Source organism: Bos javanicus, chromosome 24, assembly GCF_032452875.1.
Source record: "Bos javanicus breed banteng chromosome 24, ARS-OSU_banteng_1.0, whole genome shotgun sequence".
In the NCBI taxonomy this organism is placed as follows: domain Eukaryota; kingdom Metazoa; phylum Chordata; class Mammalia; order Artiodactyla; family Bovidae; genus Bos; species Bos javanicus.
In genome coordinates this window covers 22,054,832-22,067,117 of record NC_083891.1, presented here as the reverse complement: position 1 = coordinate 22,067,117, position 12,286 = coordinate 22,054,832, and the positions used below count along the sequence as shown (strand labels likewise).

At 44.1% G+C, this 12,286-nt stretch overlaps 1 protein-coding gene across 5 annotated transcripts in view; it reads left to right on the top strand.

The window, feature by feature from the left end:
- The window catches only part of MAPRE2 (microtubule associated protein RP/EB family member 2), a 197,254-nt gene that overhangs the window by 69,336 nt on the left and 115,632 nt on the right, over positions 1-12,286 (top strand). The window contains exon 1 of one of the 5 annotated variants that reach the window (XM_061399607.1): positions 1,148-1,428. The exons of the other annotated variants lie outside the window; for them this stretch is intronic. Within the exon in view, the coding sequence (XP_061255591.1) occupies positions 1,310-1,428 (119 nt within the window). The 5' untranslated portion in view covers positions 1,148-1,309. Of the gene's footprint in view, positions 1-1,147; positions 1,429-12,286 lie in introns of those variants that run through there. 5 annotated transcript variants of the gene reach the window in all.

Genomic DNA, 12,286 nt, shown 5'->3' with positions numbered 1-12,286 from the left:
AGAATTTATAATCTAATCCATAGACTTTGCACCGTACTAGCAATTCTATTCACAGTTGTCCTTTCACTGTTGAGAGTATGTAAGGTACTTGATTGTTACCTTGATCTATAACATTTATGAGTTCACATTAAACACACATCACCACTGTCCAATCACATTGATAAAAAGCATGTCAGCTTGAAGTTCCAGCTCACTGCTTCCCGACTGTGTGACCTTGAGCCACCGTACCAGTTACTTCATCTCACTAGTATACTCATCTCTAAATTAGGGATGATAATAACAATAGGACCTGTCTCATAGTCAATGTATGTGAAAGATGCATAGCAATGAGGCAGAGCCGCTTGATGTTGAGAGTTTCCATCCAAATACTAAATTGGATGTTCACTTGTTTAATTCAAAGAAAATAAAAAACATGACAAGGATTTAATTATCTGTATCAGGAGGCAGTGTAAGAATTTGAATTGAGAGGTTTTGGGTAACCATGATGTTCTAAAATGGTGGGTCTTTTAAAAAAAAAGAACTCCCTTTGGGGATTCTTTTGTGCAGAAAATCTTCATTTGCAATTCTTGATTTTCTCATTATTAATGTAAAGGTATATTGATTAGAAGGAAATGGAGCTTCCTATTCGGTTTTCAAGTTTGGGGTTGCTTTGGGGGAGGCGGTTGCTGCTGTTTGGAGAATGAGGCAGGAACCTGGAAATTTTAACCCCTTAGTCTGATAAATTTTCTTGAAGCAGGCTACCAGGTCGTCTTATATATTTCTGAAACCAGACCGAGTTTAATTTTCATGGAACAAGAACTTGGTATGGAAGGAGTTAAAGGGTCTCCCACACCCCTCTGCCTGAATCGTTCTTTTGTGTACACAGCTGCAGTGGGAGCTCGGGCTGGAAAGGAAATGGTTAGAGGAAGAGCTGGTTTTCAGACCCAGGCGAGTCAGTGAGGGGGGCCAGGGGTGGCCTGGGGTTTTACATGCCAGATGTAGGCCGGCCCGGGTGCCTGCCTGAAGCCGCCGGCGTGGTCGCGCAGCGGCCCAGCGCGATTCCAAGCGAGGAGATGAGTTAGCGGGTTGCTATGGGGACAGGCCGGGGCACGTGACCAGGGTGCTGCTGCCGGCGCTTTGACGTCAGCAGCCGGGAGGGCGGATCGCGAGAGGGCGGGGCGGGAGCCGAGCGCCGAGCTGGGAGCAGCGAGCTGCGAGCAGGCGGCAGGCGCGGTCTGCGCGAGGAGCGGGCGAGCGGGAAGGCGAGACACAGCCACCTTCCTCCCCAGCCAGCCCACAGCGGTTTGTTCCCATCCTCGGGAGTGCGCCAATGCCCGGGCCGACCCAAACCCTGTCCCCAAATGGCGAGAACAACAACGACATCATCCAGGATAACGGGACCATCATTCCTTTCCGGAAGCACACAGTGCGCGGCGAGCGTTCCTACAGGTAATGGGGCTGGCCGGGGAGCGGCGGCGGACGGGCGGGCGCGCGGAAACCCGCCCGTTATATAATGGAGCAGACGCTGCCCCCGGTCCCGGCTGCAGACGGCCGTTTGTAAAGGCGGTTGTGGTTATTTGCTGTTTGTTTCCATGTGTCATGTTGGGTGTGCACGGAGGCTGCCCGATTGCAGATGGAAAGCATTTTGTGAATAGGTTTGCTGCCTGCAAGGGGTCTCCCTCCATCTCTTTGCTTCCACGTTGATTTCAAAATGCAAGCAAAATTTCCCCTCCTCTCCAAAGGGAGACAAGCCAGAGCACTTCCTTTCCTCTTTCCTTTTTAGATTTTAAAGGAACCATGAGGTAGGCTGTGCCTAAAGACCAGAAGAAGGGCGAGGAAAAGGTTTGCGCTTGCACTGGTGTGTGTGTGTGTGTGTGTGTGTGTGTGCAGGAAAGATGGAATCCTCTAGATTAAGCTGCAGTCTGTGATGTTGAACCGCCAGATTGATGGAGCTTTGTAAGAATTCTGCTCGCTGATTGGTGCAAGGATTGACAGCAGAGGTCACGGTGTCAGACATTCACCAAAATTTTCTCCATAGAACCCAAGGTTTATTAGAAAGAGATTGGACTGCAATGGACCTGAAAGGAACTAGGTGCACTTATGCATTTTCTTAGGAGTTTATGGCCTCCGCATGGGTGGGGGAGCCCGCCCTTCTTATTTACAGTAGGAAGGTAATTCCTGGTATTTTGCTGAGGTCTGATGTGGGGATGAGACTGATCTTGGTCATTGTATTGTGAGCTTTTTGATTAATGAGTCGGCCTGTATGGTTGGCATCGTTTTTACATTAGCATATCTGGCAATATGTTCTAGGAGATAAGCTCATTAAAATTGTTTGCATTGTTTGATAAGGATAACAATGTAATGGAGAATGCAGCTCGAGTCTAAGGCAGCTCATGGCCAGACTTGAAGGGAGACTGATAGCTTCGCTCATATTTCCTCTGAAGTTCTTTTGTACTGGGGTAGTTATTTTTAAATGCTACCTTGATAACTGCTAACAATGCTTTTGCTCTGAGGCAGAGCACACATACCCCTAAAACGCATCCAGTTAGGGAGCAACAGGAAATAACTCCTTTTTTTTTTTTTTTTTTAATGTCTTCATCTAAACATTCAGATGGTGTTATGGGCAGAATAGTCTATGTATATAAATGTTGCATGTTTAAAAAATAGAGCTCAAAGTACCCCCACTTCCTCTCTCTTTGACCAAAGAAACACTATTAGCTGACTCAAAAAAAAAAAAAAAATTATAAGCGATCTTTGCCCTGTCATCCCTGGCAGTTACATAAATACTGGGAGTTAATTTTGGCTGTGCCCATGAGGTCACTAAAATCTCATGCCTATGCTTCCAAGTGATATGTTGACATGACATCCTCAGAGATTCCAAGTGCTTGTTGTTCTCTTAATATAAACCAAAATTGGTCCACAACCTCTGGGACTCTGCTTTTGGAGACCCATGTGATTGGAACATTGGGTCCCTTCTCTCCCTTCCTCCTTCACCTTTCTCTGTGAACATTCCAAAGCTTAAAATAGAATTTAAAAACAAAAACCCGGACATGTTGGTTTTAAATCTTCACTATTTAAACTGCTCTTATAGGTAATACATTTGAAGCCCTTATTTATTTTTTTCAGTGATTTCATCTCTGCCACGTAGGTAGCAGTTGCTTTTAAGCAGAGTTCGAATTTTACCACATGGGCTGAAGGCAGTTGCCTGGTTGGGTTTTATTAGTCATGTGAACTAACTTGCAATGGCAATGGAAAGATCACTTGGGGGAAAGGTTAAATGCTACCTTTTGTTGATGAATTATTGTTTTACAGTAAAAATTCATTCACCTTTTAAATTCAGTCCAGGTTGTTCTTTCCATTTCCTGAACTATTTCCAGTTTGTTGTCCGAGTCCTGGTATGGTACCTGAAATGATGCGAGAAACAAAATTGAATTTGAATAAAGATCTGATGGAGCAAAATCTTAAGTCACTAAGAGCATTGTGGCCTTTGTATTTTATATAATAGGATTATTGGTCCCTATAGTGAGAGATGCCATAGGTTAAATGAAGAAAGAAGACTCCAAAATTGCTTTTGAATTGTGTTATAGAAAATGTGCCCAAGGAGACAGACACACTTGTTTTCCTTGGTCTGCTTTTCTTTCAAAGTGGATGACCAGTGCAGTATAACTGCCACTTATTTTTTGGGGGAAAGGAAAAATGTGACACATTTTTCTATCCAGTAAGTGTTCCATAATTATTTTGGCATCCTGAGGCTGGAATAATATTGCCATTTAATTGCTGAGGAAACTTGGAAGGCAGTTTGAAAACCAAAGTAGAGATTCAACCACTCAAGTTTTACTTTGGCTGTAGGTTAAGTCTGGTCCCCATGATTGAGGTGTGTCAGAGAGTTCTGATGGAGTGCCATGGAGGGGCCTGGGTAAGCCCAGAGCCCTGGGGTGATCTCTTTCTGGGAATTTCCAAAGGAATCCTCTTTCTGGTTCCTTTACTGACTTCTAGGTGGTCCCAGCAGGTCCTTCTGCTTTGGCTTTATTTTCTATATTTGCTCATTGCATTATAGACTCTTTCATTGCTTTCTTATAAAAATCTTTGTAAGGCTAACTGAAATATTTAAAACAAAAAGCATCTTCAAAGACGTATGTAAATATAAGAAGAATGCTGTTGTTACTGAAAGGGGCCTATTCAGGCACTCCAGGATAAGAACACCCCTCACCTGGCTTGGAGCACAGGTGAGAAGAGAAGAACCCAGAGAACAAGGCCGTTCTTTCTAGCACCGTCAGGGGGCAAGTGGTCACTCTTCCCAGCAGGAGACATTATTGTCATAACGTTTGCACCAGATTGTTTATAAATAAGGATCAAATGTGGTTCACGATCCAGATATCTTGATCCAGGTATCTCTTGGTATAAACAGAACCTGTTTTTACAGCCTGGACCAGAAGGAGTGGTAAATCATTATTGAAATAGAGTGCCCTTTGATTAGAAGAGCAAGTTTCCTTTAGAAAATTACCCTTCCATTAGCAATTTGAGTTGAAACGAGCAAGTGCAAAGATGGCTCAGCAGAGCCGTGTGGATGTGTCTCTGTGGCTCACGTCCACCACTCCTGTGTGATTGCCTTCTCAGCCCCAGCTTCCTCATTGCATTTATGAACACTAGAAATCCATATATTTTCAGAGCTGCCTAAAAAATAAATGTGGTGTGGGCCATCTGAAGTGACACTGTTTAATTCACAGAGCAAATAGTCGTGCTCTGCCCTCCCTGGAGAGGCGACTCCCTATAGCGCTGTTTCATGCAGATGCTCATAGATGAGATTTATTAACTGGCCCTCTGCCCACCGCATCGCATCTTTGTTTGCATACTCCAGGCTTTTAAGAATGAACGTATAAGTCCAGAGGACTAGTTCCACATGGGTATTTGAACATGCAACTACAGTAGCATATGTTTCTGAATTCTTAAAAAAGAAAAATTACTCGACGTGAGGCAATGGACTGTAAAGAAAAACACAGCGAAAACTTAAGCCTAGGACCTTGACTCTGACGTCCAGCTTTGCTAGTCTTGAAAAATGAGCTCATGGTAGGGCACACAAAAAGAAATATATGTATATGTGCCCATAAACACGTGTGCAAAAGATAGTTGCGAAAGCATGTTCTGTTTAATAGAAGCTATTGTAACATGCCTCACTTTAACCAGAATGTAGATTTCAGATCACATTCCCCAAACGGCGACTGCAGAAGTCTCCTTCATGCATCTCCATTAGGTATTTGTTAGCATCATCTGGGTTTACTCCTGTCTTAGGATGTTTTTGAAAATACTGATTTTTGTCCTTAACGTTTTTCTTAGTATTTTTAAAGGGTTACTAGATACCTTGACTGTAGCCCACCAGGCTCCTCTATCCATGGAATTTCCTAGGCAGGAATACTGGAGTGGTTTGCCATTTCCTTCTTCAGGGATCTTCCCAACCCAGGGATTGAACTCAGGTCCCTTGCATTGCAGGCGGTCTCTTGCTTTGCAGGCAGATTCTTTACTGACTGAGCCACCAGGGAAACTGCCTTAATTGTTAGGTGCCCAGTGTATTTATTTTCTTTTTGGCTGTGTTGAGTCTCTAGTTGCAATGGGGGTGGGGGTGGGGCTACTCTCTAGTTGCAGCACTCGGGCTCTCTTTGAGGTGACTTGTCTTGTTGCGCAGCACGGGCTGTAGGGCACACAGGCTTCAGTGGTTGTGGCACGCACGGACTTAGTTGCTCTGAGGCATGTGGGATATTCCCGGACCAGGAATCGAACTGGTGTCCCTTGCATTGCAAGGGGGATTCTTAACCACTGGGCCACCAGGGAAGTCCTAGGTGCCCAATTTTTGAACTTCTTTTCAGGGTCCTTTGTTGGAGAGTCTGTTAAAGGAGATGGTCCTCCGGGCGCCCTGGTCAGAGGCTCACCCCTGCTCAGCAGGGTTTGCCACTGGTCTCGTGTGTTTACGGGAGCATTGTCTCAGCAGAACAATGGTTTGAGATGATCCTCTGAATTTAGGAGGTTGATTTCCATATTCAGTATCTTTCCTGTATATATAGAGACCTCTTGAAGCTGCAGTGAATAATCCCTCAGATTAGTGGAGGGGGAAATAGTGGGACTAATCTAAATATTCTGTGTGGTTTGGAGGATTAATTTGACAAATGCTTGAGAATCTCATTCTGGCCACGCTCTCTGCCAGATGCCCCTCAAAGGACCTGCAGTTGTAGCAAAGTCAGATGTCTGAGCCGCTCATTCTGTAACAGGTTTACTTTGTTGTGAATATTTGGCTGGGTTTGATAGCAGAAGTGGTTTGTGCTTTCTGAGCCCACAGTGACTCAAAGTAGAAAAAGATACCCACAAGGCCAGTATGTTGTAGGAAGCTAAAAGACCCTGTTGGAGACCAGCTATTTGGGTGAAAGGAGTGGAGGCTGTAGAATTAGAATTTTCATTGGATAGAATTTTCCCGAGGGATAGGACCATAGGAAGGCAGGCACGGTGACCGGAACTTGAAAATTGAAAGCATGTTGATTGAAAGACAGCATAATAAGAACGGAAGTGCATGCTGGAATTGAGCTCCTGTTTTGCAGTGAGAGTTGAAGGGAAAATGGAATCCTCCAGTGCCCCACCCTACAGCGTCCAGAATTCTTAGGGAACACTTCATTTGCTCTAATAGAGACCTCTCCGGCTCTGTTGTAGGGCTCAGGACAAGGGAGGCAGATGTTCCTGGCTCAAGGCATTTTCCCTCAGTAGAAGCAATCAGTGCAACTTCTTCCCATAACAGCATTGGTACTTAGGTCAGATGGTGGCTTCTTGATATACAGAAGCCAACTTCACAGTTACCAGGCCAAAAGGGTGGCTGCTGTATAGAATTTACACTCTTTCAATCCTCCCAAACTCAGAAGCAGAGTGTCTGATTATTTCACTGTGAAGGATCCTCAGGAGTCATTTAATGCCAGCTGATGACACTGCTCAGAATGCCCCTCAGGGCTCCAGTGCCATTTTTCTTACAGCTGGAAAGTGATCCCTTCGATGGCAGGTTCTGGAAGGGATGGACTGAGAGTGACTGAGAGTTTAACCCAGATGGTGCGGATTGCTTTACTTTCGAATTTTGTCAATTTCACTTTAAAGGAATTGATTTACTCCTCTCCTGTGAACAGTGTCTTTTCCACAATGAAATTTGTTAGGATATGTATGTTAGAACAATTCCATTCTTCTTGACTTTGGGCTATCTTTCAGATACCAACCTCTGGAATTCTAAAGTGGATGTGTCATACTCATCTAGTATCCTTTTTCATTGAAGTATATTTGCTGTACAATATTATATATGTTACAGGTAGATAATATAGTGATTCACAATTTTTTAAGGTTATACTCCATTTATAGTTATTATAAAACATTGGCTATATTTCCTGTGTTGTACAATCTATCCTTGAGCATATTTTGTACCTAACAGAGTGTGCCTCTCGGCCCCCTGCCCCTGTATTGCCCCTCCTCCTCCCCTCTGCCTAGTGGCAACTACTGGTTTGTTTTCAGTATCTATTAATTTGCTTCTTTTTTATATTCACTGGTTTATTTTTTAGAGTGCACAGATAAGCGATACCATACAGTATTGTGCACTTAGCATAATACTCTCCAGATCCATCCATGTTGCTGCAGATGGCAAAATGCCACTCCTTTTCACGACCGAGTAGTGTTCCATTGTATGTGTATACCTCATCCTCTTTATCCGTTCCTCTGTCAATGGACAGGTTGTTTCCAAGTCTTGGCAGTTGTGCATAATGCTGCTATGAAACTAGGATGCCTGTACCTTTTTGAATTAGTGTTCGTTTTTTCCTGATGTATACCCAGGAGTGTTTATGTCTCTCATCTAGTATCTTAACCACTCTTCCAGCAACTTTTTGTCTTGGAACACTCCACGCACCCACCCTGCATTGGTATCACAGGAACCTCATTTCATAGCTCACTTTAAAATTCTGATTGTTCATCTCCTAGTTTTTGACCTTTGGAATTTATATTATGTTGAGAGAATGCAAAATGGAAGCCTACAGTTCACATAGGCAAAAACTGAAATTATGCGCTTTCGCCTTACAGCATGTATCAGAGACGTGGCTCCTAAACATGTTTTTGTTAGATACATCCCCAAAGATAACTTATTTTAATGGAAATAACTCATTACTGCGGTAAAGATGAATCAGGGTTTTATAGGCCACCAAGAAATAATTTCTTAGTAGGTTACTGAGAAGAAAAAAAAATACGTGTACATTTTCAGTGTCATGTCTCCCCAGCCTAATTAGGATCTTACTCACTTGAACCAGGACGCACTTATTTAAAGCATTTTTTTTTTTCTAAAGGATCCAAAGGTGGTGATAGGTGCATAGGATGGTCAACCTGATGACTGCTTTTCGTGATAGATGCTTTTGTGTAATTATCTCATAAAGGAAATGTAATGAGAGCTCAGTCTTTCTGACTGAGACCTCATTTGCTTTGAGCAGGTAAATGTGCCAAAGAGCCAGGTTTGTTCCATGACTTGAAACAGAAGAGGAATAGGGTGAGAGGCTTGAAAATGAAGAGTACGCGTTGTAAGTTTTTAGTGTACATTGGCACAAGTCTGTGAACCGTGGGATCTCATGCACAGAGTTGGTCCTGAGGTTTATGGCCGGCGCTTGATGTTAAGTCGTTCTTAAAATGACAGTCCTCTTCCTATGAGGCACACCTTAGGTTTCTGTGATCCGTTTTATTTTTTCCTAGAAGTCGTGTTTGATTTTCTTTTTTTAACATTAATTTTTTGTTCTTAAGAGTCAGCCTGCCCTGGCAAAGCCCTGAGAGATAATTTGTCTAAAATCACAGTGGCAATGACATCTCAGGGAGGCGTTCTTAGTGTCACAGTTCTACTCTGATTACAAACTGTAGTATCCCCTCATCCAGGAGCCCTCCCGCATGATTCCCTGCAAGGTTCGAATTTGGTAGCTCTGACGGTAAAGAATCTGCCTGCAATGCAGGAGACCCAGGATCAGGAAGATCCTCTGGAGAAGGGAATGGCAACTCACTCCAGTATTCTTGCCCGGAGAAACCCATGGACAGAGTAGCCTTGTGAGCTACAGTCCATGGGGTCTCAGAGAGTCACACACAACAGGACTTAGCGACTAACACTTTCACTTTCAAATCAGGAGAAACCTCTCCCCTCCCCAGTCGACTTCCTTTTTGTCAGTTTAGAAAGCCAGAGCATGTTTTCAGGTTGCCGATGATAAAATCTTTTAAATTTCCACTCTGTAAATATACAGTTGCAGCTTTATTAAAATTTAAGCCAGAATTCCAGTCATCTAAGAATCTGGTCTTTCAGCGGACTCACCAGGTTCCTTCTGTATGTCATACTCTGAGCTGAGCACTTGAATTCAAAAACAAATCACACAGGGGACTTACCTGGTGCTCCAGTGGTCAAGACTCCATGCTTCCACTGAAGGGGGTGCAGGTTCAATCCCTGGTCAGGGAACTAAGATCCCACATGGCGTGGCCAAAAAAAAAAATATAAATCATGCATAGCCCTTTCTTGAAAAAACTCTAAATCTTGGGAACAGCAGGCAGGAAGGCAGTGTTTGACTGGAGAAATCTGAGGGGGAGAGGTACCACCGACCCCAGAAAAGTAATTCTGTGACTCTTGTGCTGATAACTTAGCAAGGGCAAAATTACCCTTGTAGCTCATTTGGTAAAGAATCTGCCTGTGGTGCAGGAGACCTGAGTTTGAGTCCTGGGTCGGGAAGATCCTCTGGAGAAGGAAATGGCAACCCACTCCAGTATCCTTGCCTGGAGAATCCCATGGACAGAGGAGCCTGGCAGGCTACAGTCCATGGGGTCCCAAAGAGTCGGACACGACTTAGCAACTAAACCACCACCGTAGCTTTCAGGAGCTTTCAGTAATGGCACCTGTAGATAAAAACCATGTTTGAGTGTGTGTGTTCCCTACTATGACCTCTGTGTATAAGTTTTAATACAGCCCCGTGGCATAGATTTGAGCATTGTTGAATGACATACGTGGTGGTGGTGGGGAGGTTACTTCTCCCTTACAGAAAGTCACTTGAGGAAAAATAAAATGCTTATCCGTTTTTATCCTCCAAATTTTATGGTATTTTTTATTGAACATCACTATGTTAAAATTAGTGCAGTAGACTAACTTTTATATAAAGAAAATGTATGTATTCATATTTCCTTAATGGGCATGGAGAAGCTGGAAGAATGTTAACACATGTGGAACCAGACACGTGTCACAATGGGACTGGACAGATGATGGGTCCCTGGGTTGAAAAAAATCAGAAAACTATGTAAAATGCACTCCCTAATCAAACAGTGGTGTTTCACTTAACCCCTTAGTGGCAGTTTGAAAATTAAATGAGTTTTGATTTTTCACAGTGAGTTTTACGTGTGGAAAGGTGTTAGGAAGCGTCTCAAAATATCCTTGCTGAAATCACATGGATGATGTTAAAGATTTGCCTGACCCAAGTACCATTCTTACACGCGGCCGCGGCATCCGCCTCTTGAGGTTTCACACGGAGCGAATGCACAGTCCATATTTTGTTTCGTTTTCTCCAGAGTCTGTCAGAGCTGCAGTCGGTGTTGTTTTTTGTGATGCTGCCAGCCTGCTTAGTATGCTCCATGAATCTTGCTCTGACTGCAAAATAATCCTCTGTGAAGATCGTTGTCAATATCCTCTTTGGATGTTTTCCTCCTCATTTATTGAGCACCTGGTGTGTCTCAGGTATTGTGCAGGGGCCCTAGAGTGTGCAATTGCAGGTTTTGGCCATTCTTTTTAGGCATTCTGCTGCTGTCCTCTGCACACCGCCCCTACCCTGCCCCCACTTCTGAGTCTGACTCCCCACCTTATGGAAGTTATTGAGTGATATCTGGCCTTGATGTCCGCCCCCCTCTCCAACCCGTGATGGTGCTAGACGCCAGCCAGGAAGCAGGCCATCTGCATTCACAAGCCCTCCTTGCCCCCTTCCTCTCCCCCTCCCGTCTGGATGAAGGCTGAGTGGATGGCAGGGAGACTGACCAATTAAGAATAAAACAAAAGGAGAGCTTTGAATACATTATCTCAGCTTTCAGGACCTGCTGCTCACCGGCAGTAACCGTGAAATAGAAAGCTTGTGGAGCCTGTGCTCTGCTAGAGAAGGAGGAAGCGGAAGAGGGCACGATTGGTGGATGCTGTGTGGGTGGGGGAGGGGAGCGCAGGATGAGGGCTTCTTGGGGGGCGGGGGGGACGTGTCAGCCCCTCCCCCGCCCCCTGGCCCCCTGGCTCTTTCTGTTTCTGGGGACCTAGTACATCTATCCCTTGATCACATCTTCTCCAGAGAGAAGGAAAGAGAGATGAACATCATCAGCCACCCAGGCAATGAGGCTGAGGACAGGAGGAGTCAGCCTTTCCAACATCCCTTAGTGGGGCTGGCAACACAACAGTAAATGCTAAAGCAGGTTTGGTGTTTGGAAAGCCGGTATCCCTCTCCCTGGAATTTCTCACAGGCAGATAGCATTGTCGGGTCACCGACTGTAAGATGTCAGCATGATTAACAGTTGAACACACTTCCAGCCTGTGTGATGAGGGTCATGGCCTCCTCACCTCCCATTCAGAACGTGGTCTACCTTCCATTAGGACCAATTGGGGCCCCCAGAGTCCCAGATTGCTGCTCAGAGAAGCAGGAAGGGGTAGCAGGCAAAGCTTGGGCTCTGGCCTCAGACTTATTCTCTATCCCAGCTCCACCCTTTTCAAACTGTGTCATCCAGGGCAAATTTTTTAGCCTCCCTAAGCCTCATTTTCCTAATGTGCAAGTGGAAATAATAATAGCATCAACTTCACAGTTTTTAATGAGGACTTAAATGAGATGCAGAATATAAAGTATATCAAGCAGTTGAATGGTGTAAAGTAAAACGCCTTTCAGAATATTAGCTAGTATTGTTGCTTGTCATTTCACTCTACTCTTTTACCCTGTCTTTATAATAAACTATGATCTTTGTGTCCTTACTACCTCTTACACTATCTGACACATAGCAGTTCATTAAAAGTCCAACTTCAGTCTGGAAAAAATTCAAACAAATTATACTGTGATCTCCCCACCTTACCAACTTGATTAAGAATTAATTTTACATACAGTGAACTACATCTGTTTAAGGTATAATGATTCAGTGAGTATTGGTGGTATGTATGCCCTTGAATCCATCACTCCCAAAAGATTCCTGGTATCCTTTGGAGTTCATAGCACAGGTAACCACTGCTCTGCTTTCTTTCACGCTAGATTAGATTACCTTTTGTATAAATGGAATC